At 32.2% G+C, this 13,741-nt stretch overlaps 1 protein-coding gene across 5 annotated transcripts in view; it reads right to left on the bottom strand.

Annotated features, from left to right (window-relative positions):
• Positions 1–13,741, bottom strand: part of PDE3A (phosphodiesterase 3A) — a 268,652-nt gene that overhangs the window by 19,755 nt on the left and 235,156 nt on the right. For all 5 annotated transcript variants that reach the window (XM_025047389.1, XM_025047390.1, XM_015590063.2 and 2 more), the window contains exons 7-10: positions 12,369–12,454; positions 9,531–9,685; positions 8,079–8,216; positions 2,783–2,894 (exon numbers count right to left, since the gene is read on the bottom strand). In XM_025047389.1, coding sequence (XP_024903157.1) covers positions 2,783–2,894; positions 8,079–8,216; positions 9,531–9,685; positions 12,369–12,454 — 491 coding nt within the window. The remainder of the gene's footprint in view (positions 1–2,782; positions 2,895–8,078; positions 8,217–9,530; positions 9,686–12,368; positions 12,455–13,741) is intronic.

Here is a 13,741-nt window from a genome sequence, read left to right as displayed (position 1 = left end):
TGTTTTGATTTAGGAGAATTACATTGTCAGTATCACTTAAGCAGGATGTAAAATCATCTGCATTGTAAGTAGTCAATAATATTTATTAAACAAATATTTACTTTGCATGTACTATGTCCAAGTATTGTGCCAAGTGCTAGTATCGCTGTTGCTCTCACCATTAACTCTCTGGTGACCAATTCAGGAGCAAAGGCACCCAGGAAAGGAGCTAGCTAAGTCAAAGTGGGGGATTGATAGGTTTCTGTAGAACACAAAATATGCTCTACCTACCTACCTACCTACCTATTTACCCGTCTCTCTCTCTCTCTCTCTGTCTATTTTTATATCCAGATTTTTAAAATTTTAGTAAGAGTTCTAGGGACAAATTTAAAAGCTTTCATATTTTCTCTCTCCTCTTGGAAAATTTTAATAGTGTACTTAGAAGTACAATAAAATTTAGTTTCTAAAATGTTAGGTTGTTGTTCTATTAAAGTTAATCTAACCCTATTTTGGTTATTCTTAGGCTTTTTAAAAACTTTATTATGGGCTTATTTAGCTAGAGACATTAGACATATAGTTCTCTAGGAGTAAATATTAAAATAAGTAGACATACAACAAATTTTTATGTATGCTAGTTATAATTAATGATAAAGCTTTTAGTAATTATCCCTATTAGTATAAATTTACAACCCTACCACATGCAAGATATTATTATTTAAAAGTGATCACCAATCAAGCTAAAGCTTTCTTGTGAGGTGAATAAATTCCCTTTATGGAAAGTGTGTAGGACTTGTAATAGAACAAGCAGGTTTATTATAACGAATTATTTTCACATGGAATGAAGAACCCACTATTTCAGGAAAATTGTCTATTCACTTGTAACATGAAGGGTTAAGGAAGTAGAAATTAGTAGTTGATAGATGGTCACAGGGATGGGGAGCACCGAATAGGGAATGCAGTTAGCATTAATGTAATGGCTAGGTGTAGAGCCAAAGGAGAGAAAGATCAATCAGGGAGATCATTTTATAAACTATATAAATGTCTAACCAATGTACTGTATACTTGAAATTAATAATAAAATTTAAAAAATAGATTAAGAAAATGTAAAAATTAATAATAAAATTTAGAATCTGTAAACTTCTTTTTACACTTAAATACTGATCAACTTTCCCTATGTTTAATGATATACTACCTAGAGAAAAGTTAGTAATTATTATGTCAATTACTTAATAGAACCTGGTTCTAGCTGATTATATCACTAAAATATATTCGGAAATATAATATTAATTTGTAAATTTCATCTGGTGACTAGTTGTTCTTTAGTGTTTTCAGTGGCTTCCTTTCAATAAAAGTTTAGTTATGTAACTACTTAAATCTTTGAGAAATCACTCACATATGTCAATTACCTGCATCCAACCATGGTAGGCCTTGGAAAAAATGTTATTAAGAAGGCAAGGCTTGAGATCTGTTCAAATTACCCCTTTTTCTTATCTCTCTTCCAACTTCCATGGCCCTATTGGCTAGACTTTCCCAAGCGGCCCCATGCTCTTAAGCTCCTCTCTCTTCCAGTTCCACTGTCCTATTTTGCCTGCATTTTGGTTCCATATTCTCTAACAAATCTAATTTGTAGATTTGATTCTTCATTCTCTCCTATCATATACTTCATACACTATTATACATAATCAGCTGCATATTTTCATTCCAATGCAGCACGTGCATGGCATTTTGAAACACAATATGTTAATAATGGATCTCTAGGTGAAAGCACTATTCCTTTCTGGAAATATCCTGTGGTTTATCTGCCTCCATATAATTTGTATTTAACTTCAGCTCTTTGTAACTACAAAAAAGATATGTGGTTCTGAAGTCTAAAGTACATAAAAGCAAATTTAAAACTTAAAAGTTAAAACATGATTTAAACAATATGTTTCTAAGGCATGTTCCAACCAATACATTATGTTTGAGTAATTTTCTTTCTATGCATTTATTTTCTAAAAGGAGCACATAATTTCTACACATTTCCACAACTTCACTGATTGGATTTATGGACATTTTCTCTAGTTCCATATATTTTGTAGCATGTAGGAGAATTCTACTTATGTGTCCTGAAATGCCACATATCAAAAATATAATTTAACATCTATTCTATGCTCCTATTTCTCATGATTATAAATGACAAACTTATTCTCACAATATTCAAAGTTCAGAAGTGGAAACATTGGTTGTCTCCTTCCCTTTGGTCTTCACATTTATCTGATTTTTAAAATGTTTCTAATAATTTCTCCACAACTAATTCCAAATGTCTCTTCTATTATTTTATTACTTAGACCATCATCCTCCTGTTCATCTATCCACAGCCAGGTTCAGGTTATGTTAAAAAATTTCAATAGTTAATGATTTAACTCTGCAGAACTCAGAATAAAAGTTGAATTTACGCTATAAAAGGAGTACATTATAAAATAAGCAAGAAATTTAAATTTAGTGATTTATTTAGCACACACTTAATATGTACTTACTATATGTAAGTCACTATTATAATCCACTTAGAATTACTACCTCATTTTATCCTCATGCTAATGAGACATGTAGAGGTTAAGTAAGATCCCCGCTATCCTACAGCTGACAAGTAAAGGAGCCAAGATACTAACACAGGCTATTATCACCTGATCACTATATCATGTGGTTATATGGCATGTTTACAATGTGTAATTCTGTGCTAGCTGCTAATGATTCAATATCCCAACACCTATAGCAAATTCAATAGATTTTTAAAGTATTATTTCATAAAATAACATATACTTACAAGGAATTTCCCTGTATCCAATCTCTAAAGCATGAAAGTAATTCATAAATTCTCTAACTGGAATTTTAAAAGCTTCAAAGAGGCCCATGTCTTCAAAAAGTCTGTATGATACCTGTAAAAGAGAAGGACAAAGCCTTAAAAACATTCCTGAATGTGTACGAAACATGAAAAAAAGAAGAAGAAGACATTAATTTGTGGCCAGCAGAGACACTGATTGGGAACAATAAATCAAATAGATAATAAAGGCCATTATGTGCCTGACCCTTGTAGTCCCTGACCACAACGGGTATATAATTTATTTTTAAAGGTACAGACATACAACCAAGAAAAAGTAGCAACAAAAACCAGTATATACTATAGAATCATATCAAGGCACTAAACTGTGTGTGATAGCAATAACTAGATAATACTTAACTAAATTGATAATTGTATAGTATAGTACATACTATAAGCACTAATAAAAGAATGAGAGACTTTAAATTTAAACTAATTTTACACATATATACACACATATATATATACATATACATGTGTATATATAAACACATATATATATACATACATATACATGTGTATATATATACACACATATATAGTTTTCCAGAGGATAAAGAATTCAGAGTTGTACCTTAGTGAAGGATAAGAGGAAAGAATTGTGTATGAGAGAAAAAAGACTTATCCAGTATAAATAATAATGTCTAAACTATTTTTCCTAGCTTTTCTTCTTTCTTCTCTGAATATCTATTCTATATCTAATTCCTTTCACATCTCTAGTGATTCAAATAAGTGAATACCTTTAGCTGTAACTGGCATATTTGACATGTAAATGATGAGAAAAAAAGATAAAGGTACAGAAGACGGTAATGAGGAAAGAAATGGTTATTCACATGGCAGAATGGAGTACAGCACCATTTAAAGTGGTCTTACTCAATGTCACAAAGCACACTGTTGGTTATAATTCAGATTTTAAGAATAAATTATTCCTCATTTTTATCCTCCGCATTCTTTCTTAAAATTATCTTGAAATATATCTTTTAAATCTTCAACATATTGCTTCATAGTTTCATTTCCATCTTTTGTTATTGACTTTATATCTATTCAAATTTGATAATATTCTTTTAATTATATATTGTTTATTACATACATTATGTACATATGCATGTATATACGCACATGCATATATAACTAAAAAAGGGGTTCATTCATTCAGCATATATTTATTGAGTGCCTTCTACGTTCCAGACAATTTTCTATGTGTGAGGCATGTATACATAGGTGAACAAAACAAAGATCTCTCCCTTCATGGAACTTATGGTCTAGTGGGGATAGCCGTAAATAATAGGCATAATAAGTAAGGTATATACTATGATGGAAGGTCATAAGTCTTATAAAAAGAAAGAAAAAGAGGAGCAGGGATGGAGGATTAGGAGTATAGAGAAGGTATAGCATTTGCTTTATAAAGTATGGGGGTTAGGGTAGGCATATTCAGGTGACATTTGAGCAAAGAATTTAAAAGAGATGTAAAGTGAGGTACATGGATATCTGAGGAAAGAGTTTTCCATGTAGAGTAAAAAGCCAGTACAAAGGCCCTATATGCTTGTTATACTCTAGAATACAGTAAGAAGTACAACATGGCTAAAACAGAATGATGACAGGAGTAGAGTTTAAAAGTGGTAACTGCAGAGTGGAACTGGTACAGTTTTGGAGTTTGACAGCCACATTGACCATTATAAGGGCTTTCACTCTGAGTGAGGTAGGGAGCCATTGAAGACACTGGGGCAGGGAAATAACTTTATCTAACATATATCTTAAAAGAAGCACTGTAGTTGCTGGTTGGAAACAGAGTATATAATATGTATATCAACTTCTATGTGCTTTTTTTTCACTCTCAATGGCATGTATATTTAATTTTTTACTCTTGTTCTGTGTAATGTAGCATCCCTACCTCCTCTTTTTAAAAATGCAATAGAAAGCAAAGTTTATAGTTTCTACACTTCAAGCTAGTACTTTTAGTTATCTCCTCTTTACTATTGTTTTAAATGATATTTGAGTTCTTGTTTACAAATACCTAATACATTTAACTATGCATGTTACTTCAATAATAATACTGACAAAAATAACAACTGCTGATATATATATACACATACGTATATATAAATATATTTAGCATTTCATAAGTGAGATGCCTTATCTAAGTAGTTTATATGTGTTATTTACGTATAATTAATCTTCATAACACTTTCTGAGATAGGTACTGTTAATTACCAACATTTGAAAGCAGAAGAAACTGAGGCACACAGAGGTTGAGTGGCTTGTCCAATATCACACAGCTGACACATGATCAGAACCAGAATTCAAACCAAGTATTTTGGCTTCAGATTTTGTACTCTTAACTGCTTCTAATACCACCACCAGTATTTGAAAAGCTCTGTTGTTAGAATTGCATATAATTAACATTTCCGATTATTCTCTTAAACACTTGAAAGATGAATTGAAAAATTAAGACAACAGGATATTTTACAGTATATTTCAAAATAGAACAATTTTCACCAAGAAGCTGTTAAAAATCATCTACCAATAATACAAACTCATAAATAAACAACAGCATGAACCAGGTAAATACTGGTAACTGAAAAACAAATAAGCATTATTTAAAATCTGAATGATGTCCTTTTAAATTTGTTAAAATAAACACGATAATCATCAAAAAGGCAGGCAGTATATTGAAACTGAGAAGTCCTTTCCACTGCCCATGTCTCTTTCAAAGTCTTTTGAAGTGAGACTTTTTCTGTGTAGTTTTAGCCAAAAGGTGATTTGTTGGAATGTTCAAGTTAATTTATTTCAGCTGTCCTAAAGTCTTACTAAGGTGAAAAAATATGCCTTGTACACAGTAAAAATTTCATAATTTTTGTCCTCACTCAAATCAAAGGTAAAAACCCATCAAGTTCTATTTAGCTAGGTCAATAAAGCTTAATGTATATATTCATTTTATTTTTGAAAGATGAATTTTGTTGAAATCTAATTGTTAATTATCTCTAATCTCTCTAATGTCTACTCAGCTTCGCGACTCTTAGAAAATATTTTGTGGCAAAGCTGGACAAGTTTTATCCTCCCACCACCCCAGCTCACAGAACTACCAGGGGAGCTAGGTAGCTGCAATGATATTTGGTATGCTGTCACTTGTGCTGTAAAACCAACTGCTGTAACTACTTTCTTCTTGCTCAGACTCTCCATTTGGAGAGTTTACAAATATAATAAGTGAATGCGTTTCATGGGGGGCTGAAAAACAGTTTAAATGAAGGTAAAAAGGCTGGACTTCCAATATGGATATATCTGCCTTTAAATCACGAATCCAATATTTAGTATATGACTTTAGATGAATAGTGTATCCTGTTTTAAGCTTCAGTTTTCTCTTCTGTAAAGTAGAGATTAAAAAAATATATGTGCATCAAAGTTACTTTGAAGATTAAATTGTAGAGTTTGGGGAAGTCTGTGACTTGTATACCAAATACAAAACAATATGACTTTTTTTTTCTATACCGGGAAAAAGAGAAAGATGACTTTTTTTCCCTCTGGTAAAAGAGAAAGATGACTTTCTGGCCCATTGGCACATCTTCCTTTGGCACCATTACAGGTATATATCCAGGAAAAACGACTACCCAGAGTCACATTCTGCAACAGGTTTCAAAAAGTAGGATGCAAAACCTCCCAGGAGGAGCCCTGATGTGTGAAGCTTAGGTACATTGGATAAGAATGCCTTTAAACCTGTCCTCAAGATTAGCTAGCATTGAAAAAAAAAATGTTGCTTAGCACTGAGTAGAAAGAAAGAGAATGGGACTATTCATTCACAATGAAAGACCAAGGGCTGCCATTTTTGTGCGTTCTTGGTCAGAATAGAGTCTAATGGCGGCAATGACTATGTATTATATACACTATGTAGTTATTTTGAGTTTCGTATTCCATCAATCATTTTAGCATCCTTCTTTCATATGTAGCAAGTTAAATTATCATTATTTTGACATATCTAATTTCCCCTACCAAAACGAGTATTCCTTTAAGGCAGGAACATATTTTTCTTCTTATAGACTTCGTGTTTGTGTAACCAAACAACAGAGAAAAAGACCCTTCTATCTTCTTTCGTCAAACCTTTATGAATCAGAGACCCTCTCCCCTAAGTTCCACACTCATATACTTATTGGGAGGTCCAAACAAAGCCTGTGTGATGTTCAGAGTAGAAATCAAGTAACAAGTGATTTCCATTCCAGTGTGTTGCAGGGAAGTATTAGTCACCCCAATAAACTGGGTCCTGAATTCTCACTTAAGTTTTCTATTAACAAGTTATATAGTCTTCAGTCACTCCACTGTGATATTTATTCAACCTATAAGAACTCACTGAAAAACATTTTTAAATGAGCTGATAAGTATTATTATATCATTTCTACTGAGTGTATATTTTTATACATATTCCATAATAGAGTGAATTCATTGTTTTGTTTTACTTTTATTCAACCTATAAGAACTCACTGAAAAACATTTTTAAATGAGCTGATAAGTATTATTATATCATTTCTACTGTGTATATTTTTATACATATTCCATAATAGAGTGAATTCATTGTTTTGTTTTACTTATTGAGAACAAACATGTTCAAAGTCTCAATTTCTTTTTTCTTTTTTTTTTTTTTTTCTCCCTCAATGAAATGAACATTGCTTTATTTGGAAAGTCTTGAAAATAATCTAGCTTAAGGAAAAAATACCAAAGGTATTATTATGCAGCAATAGTTCACATTCTATATTTGTGATACTTAAAAATGTTTTTTGTATTAAAATACAGAAAACTCTACTTGGTGTCTTTTTCATAGTACTAGGGGGAAAGATTTTTCTGTAAAATATCTTAGTTTTGATAAAGCCTAAGCACTGTAATATTCTAAAGTTTAGAAAAATAGTCAATGGAAATAATTATAACAGTCTTTATAAATAGGCACCTTTCTTCTTTTGAGGGCTTGGGTCAGTTTTTTTTTTTTTTTTTAATTCTATGAATTTGAGATCATCTCTTCATCTTGCTTGAGTGTCCCTGCCCCCCACACATATTTTAATTACAGAATATAGTATTTTACTCATTTAAAGTTCCAATTACTTTTTTTTTAACTAACCATCAAGGAATCTACAGAATGTTGGGTGCTAAAATCTCCTGTCTTCACCCAAAACCCCTGGTGTCAAGCATGTACAGAGCTTTAACCAACCAAGGAATGTTTTCTTTCTACATTTAAAGTCATATGTATGAATGTATTTCTTACTTGACTAAGAATACGGCCACATTTTCTTCCTATTTTTTCCACCAAATCAAAAATTGGAAAATTCCAAGTATTTAGCTGCTCCATAATAGAGTCCAAGTTATCCATGACAAGAGGTTCAGGAGCAAGAATTGGTTTGTCCTGTAATAAAGATGAAAATATTTCAACAAAGCAATTCATGCCTTGGTAAGTTCAACGACTGAGTTTGCCTGGAAAAAAAAAGGCTTAAAACTTGAGTGAATGGGTGATCTTTAAAAACATCTAGATGAACAAGACATTGACTCAAAAATAAGGAGAAAACATTCTGATGCTGTTTCAGACCATGAATTTTGCATTATCAGGTGCCTGCCTATTGCTGGTACACACATGCTACAGTAAAAAAAAAAAAAAAAAAAAAAGAAATGTTTCTTTTGGTAATTTAAAGCTACCAAACATAAGTTAATATAACTGCTTTTTAGTCCACTGTGGGGTTCCTAAATAAAAGTTCAAGGGCTTCAGAACACTACAAAATAGTACGTAAATTTATCTCTTGATATGTTTATGTAAGTTTTTCTGGGATGACGGTTTCTGGCTTGCATTGGACTCTCAAAAGAAACCCATAAGTGGAGAGGGGGAGTAAATCAGCCTTATTGTAATTGATCAAATCTCTATTACTGCTTCAAAACCAGCACTATTCCTGTGGGATGACAGCAGCCACATTTTTCCGGGATTTTAATTTAATTCATGTGATATACAGTTCCCAAATAAACAAACATGTACTATATAAATGTATAGACATTTTACAGTTAGTATCATGGGAGGATATATATATATATGTATATGTATATATATACATATATATATATAAAATAATGCAAATAAGAAAACATGAATTATTTTACCTGAAAAATATCTTTGATTTAAAAATATAAATGGTAAATCAGGTAAAAGAAAAATGATAATAGTAGTAATTGATAGTCACATGACAGTCAATTATTTTCTACCATTTGCTGCCTACCCAAAATTAACCTGATTCAATTATATGTTTATCCTCTTTAAATGGATCTCTTTAAACACAAAAAATAATTCATTATTAAAGGATATTTTAATGAGTAGCAGGTGTCAATATAACCCTGATTTAATATAAGGAAAACAAATATTGTCTCACTTTCTAAATCAACGAGGTTCTAGAGGAAAAAAAAAAAAAAAGCAGAAGCCCTAAGACAGCTAACACATTTCACTTTATTGATTGATATTTATAAAATATTACTTGAGTAAATGAAATTTCATTTTCCTATTCATATTTACATTTTTAGATCGGGATAAGAAATATCTGTACTCATCTATAAAGATGAAGAATGTTTATGTTTTTAATCACTAAGTAATGGAATCATTAAGAGATCAATAAGACTTAGATAGGAAAAAATTATATTGATACATATGGGTAAATATGTGAGTTAAGTGATATGGGGCTACCAGGAATATCATGGTCTCTGGTGGGTAGGTGCTACAAGCTGACTCTTTCCTCATCGGCTCTCTTGGGCATTCGGTCTCATCTTCATTCTGTAGAATGTCACTGCTATCACTGTTGTTATTGGTTTCATAATCAGAGGTAACTTGAGCAACGTCATCTGAAATTGAAAGAGAACAGCTTATTAAGAAACTTGCAACAAAAAAGGGGTCCCATTAAGTGAGTATTCCTAAAATATGTATGATAAATACAGTGCTTAAGGAACTATTGCTTTCATAAGCCTACAAACCAAGAATATAGGATCATAGGGTAGGAAAAAATCACACATTTTTTAACCCAATAGACAGAATTATGACTTGATTTACCATTAAGTGAGTATTCCTAAAATATGTATGATAAATACAGTGCTTAAGGAACTATTGCTTTCATAAGCCTACAAACCAAGAATATAGGATCATAGGGTAGGAAAAAATCACACATTTTTTAACCCAATAGACAGAATTATGACTTGATTTATATGACATTCAATAAGTACACAATAATAATGCTTAGATCGGTAGTTCAAACTTTTTAAAAATCTTGTGGCTTTATATTTACTTTTACTTTATGCAGCCACCAACACGCTAAACCACTGAGTGGCTGACTAAAGCACTAACTCTAGAATGGACACGTGGGTGGGAGGAATTGAGTCGACACCCAATAACAAATTAGAACATGGAACAATAGCATGTGCTTAAGAGCGTGGTTGATCTTACATATCCAACCTTGATCTATAGGAATCTGTGGCTTCCTTCCTTAGCTGCCTCTCTCCACTGTTTCCCATTTCAGTCAGTACTAACCTGTGGTAACTACAGGACTAATCAGCTAATATCAAATGTGTGAAGAATCTATTCCCAGGGCAAAAAATCTCAGAAAGCTTCTCATAGCTGAATAAGGTGACTAAATGAAGTCTATTCAGTGCTTGCTATGTGTCAGATACCATCAAAAACACTTTCTTTGTATTAACTCATTTAAACCTCTCAACAATCCTATGAGGTAGCTTTATTGCATTACCATATTACTATTATCCTCACTTCATAGATAGGAAATTGAGACACAGAAAAAATAAGTAAATTGCTTAAGGCACACAGATGCTAAATTTTGCCACCCAAATTTGAACTCATGAAGTCTAAGCTTAGTTCTTACTCTTTACTTCTGATAAAGTTCAGTTTTTTTTTTCTTTTATGTTTATTGCCTATGAAATCATTGCTTTCCTCTAAGTCACAAAGATAATTTTCTGTGTTTTCTCTCAGAAGCGTTATTGTTTTAGCTTTTATATTTAGGTTTATACTCCGTCTTGGCAATGTTTCATATGATGTAACGTAGAGAGTGAAATTTACTTTTTTCTAATCCTATGGGATTGCCCTGGCATCTTTGTTAAAAATTCAGTGACACTGTAGGCTTGGATCTAATTTGGGCTTTCTACTCTATTCTACTTGACCTATTTGCTGTTCCTTTTGCTAGCACCATGCTATCTCAATTACTGTAGTTTAAGTCTTGTGGTCAGGTAATGTATTCCTTCTAACTTTGTTCTCTTTTTTTCAAGATAGCTTTGGATATTCTAGGTTTGTTATGTGTCCTCATCCATTTACTAACTGATTCCCCTTAAGTTGCTAGTGAATAATGGCTTCTGTTATATAGCTTATTCCAATTAGAAGTATCTTGTAGGACTTTTTCAAAGACCCATCTTTCATTCATCTTTCTCATACAACTGCTTCTATGTTATAATCAGACACAGTATGAAAATGTAATTGGCAAGTTTCAATCCCAGTCTTAGTAGAAAAAATGAAGAAGCACATTCAAAGGCAACAGCTCTAGATGAGACACCAAGGATGTTAATATTCCCCCTATTCTATCAGCCTCAATAGAGTTAGAGAAGATAAGGGACATAGAGAAGGAAATATTCTGTATCAATATCAGTAATGGCCACACAGAGAATTCTCCTTTTGAGTTTTCCTTTTCTATGTTCCTGACCTTTATACATCACAATACTGTCATAGGCAAATAATATAAATTTATTGAGTATATATGAAGAAATGCTGAATGAAATAATCAAGAATCATTCTTAGGTAGTAACTCATAGAAGCCATTTTTTTCTACCTTGTGAACTTTCAGCACTAACAAAAGCAACTCCCTAGGATTGCATCAAAAAATAAAATAAAAAATAAAAATCATCATAGTAATGGCAGCAAACACCAACTACTTCCACTGACCTGGATATGATTGTAAATGCTTTACATGCTTTAAGTAACATAATTCTTACAACAATCCTGCTTGGTAGGTTCTATTATTATCCTCATTTTACAGATGAAGGAACTGAGACACAGAGATGATAAACTTATAGGTTGCTGAATCAGGACATAATAAACCTGGCTCCAATGTCTGTGTTCTTAACATTTCCATGATACTGCCTCAAGAAAAAAAACTGTTTTATACAAGCATACAGTGATCTCGGCAGGGTCATTTCTTAGGGTCTGCAATGGAGATCTCCATAAAGTACCCTAACAAGGATGACTTTCCAATATCCAAGATAAAATAAAATTTCTATATATTTCTATACATTGTATAAAATGGCCTTTCGCTTCTAAGAAAGATATATGTTTGTCTATAGATATACAGAAACATTTGGGGCAGTTTGGCACCACAATTTTACCCATGATTAAATCTAGTAGAATTATGAATGATTTTGATTTCTTTCACTGTCTTTTTAAATTTCTAATCTAAGAAAATCAGAAACACATGCTTTTTGATCAGAAAAAAAGGAAAGTGATTTTCATTTTGAGGAACAGAATTAAAAGAATTACCTGTTCTTCTTGGTGTCCGAATGGCTGCACTGCTTCTCTCCAGGGGCCCATCAGCAGAAACCCCTTGGGAATAGGGCCTGCCACAGCTGAGAAACATTGGAACAGCTGTTAAGTATATGCTCTTTTCAAAAAATCATAGGCATACACCATCTATATGTACATCAAGATAGAAAAAAATAATCAAATATTCATACCTTTTACTTATTTGTTTGAGGGAAAAAAACTCAATTTGTTCCTTACGTAGATGCTGATACACGGCATACTGCTTTCTTTTTATGAGAGTGATACAAAAGATCGGAAACTTCACTGGACTCTCAACCTTCTCTGTAATTAGACCCCACTGGAGGTGAAACTACCAGCAAAATTTTGTGGCATTATTCAGAGAATCTGGGGACAGACAGTCTGCTACCTACTTATAGCAGTGATTTTGGAAATGCTGATGTGTATTTGGTCAAAAATATTTTCCCCAATGAATCCCTTTGTAAAGCCTCATTATATTTATTTCTATCGCTTAAGGAATTTTATGTCCAAAGAGCTCTTTAAGATTGCATGTGTGAAAACAGAATAATAGTATATATATTTTTTGCCTCAAAAATTGATTTCCCCCGCCCCCCCCCAGACTGATGAGTTACCTGTTAAGGCCTATTAAGGAAATGAACAAAGTAGAACACTTTGATGAAGGGTGAATGTGGCTAACTGAGAAAAATGAAGGCAACTGAAAAGTAGACAAGGCTCTTCAACAGAGGAGGCTAGAGGATGTAGAATACTTCTGCTTTCTCAACAGTTTTGACTGTATTATAAATAAAAAGTAACTCCACGAATGGCCTGGCAATTTCCCCTCTCACTTATCTTGTTTAGAGAATTCATGATTAGTTTTTAATTCCACATTTTGCTTCTGGGTTCCTTCTTTCTGCTTAATATCATGAAGGGTTTCAGAGGGTTTCTGTTTATTTGATATTTAATCACAGAATACTCACTCTAAAAGGAAAAGAAGCAAGTGATAGTTTATAATTTAATATACTAAATGTCACATCACTCTTTTCCATGAATTGTATTTACATGTATATTAGAGAAAAACACTTTCTAGTTAGAGAGTATTTTCATCCTAAGTTAATTATTTTTCAAACCTTGAAGGTAAGTAGAAAAGCATCACATGCAAAATATTTCTAATTATGAAATCCCATTAGTTTGACTTCAGAAATCAAAAAAAAAAAAAAAATGACAGGACCAAAGGAAGAAGAAAGTATATGCAAATGATGTGCTTACATTCTCAGATGAAACTTGGGAGAAGTAGCATTTATTAGTTTTGAGATTTTTCATTACAAGATAATACTTAAAAAGAACATTTGAATCAGTAGTTCAAATATACTACC

This window comes from Pteropus alecto, unplaced genomic scaffold, assembly GCF_000325575.1.
Source record: "Pteropus alecto unplaced genomic scaffold, ASM32557v1 scaffold103, whole genome shotgun sequence".
Lineage (NCBI taxonomy): Eukaryota > Metazoa > Chordata > Mammalia > Chiroptera > Pteropodidae > Pteropus > Pteropus alecto.
The sequence above is the reverse complement of the archived record's forward strand: the minus strand, read 5'-3'. Positions and strand labels throughout refer to the sequence as shown.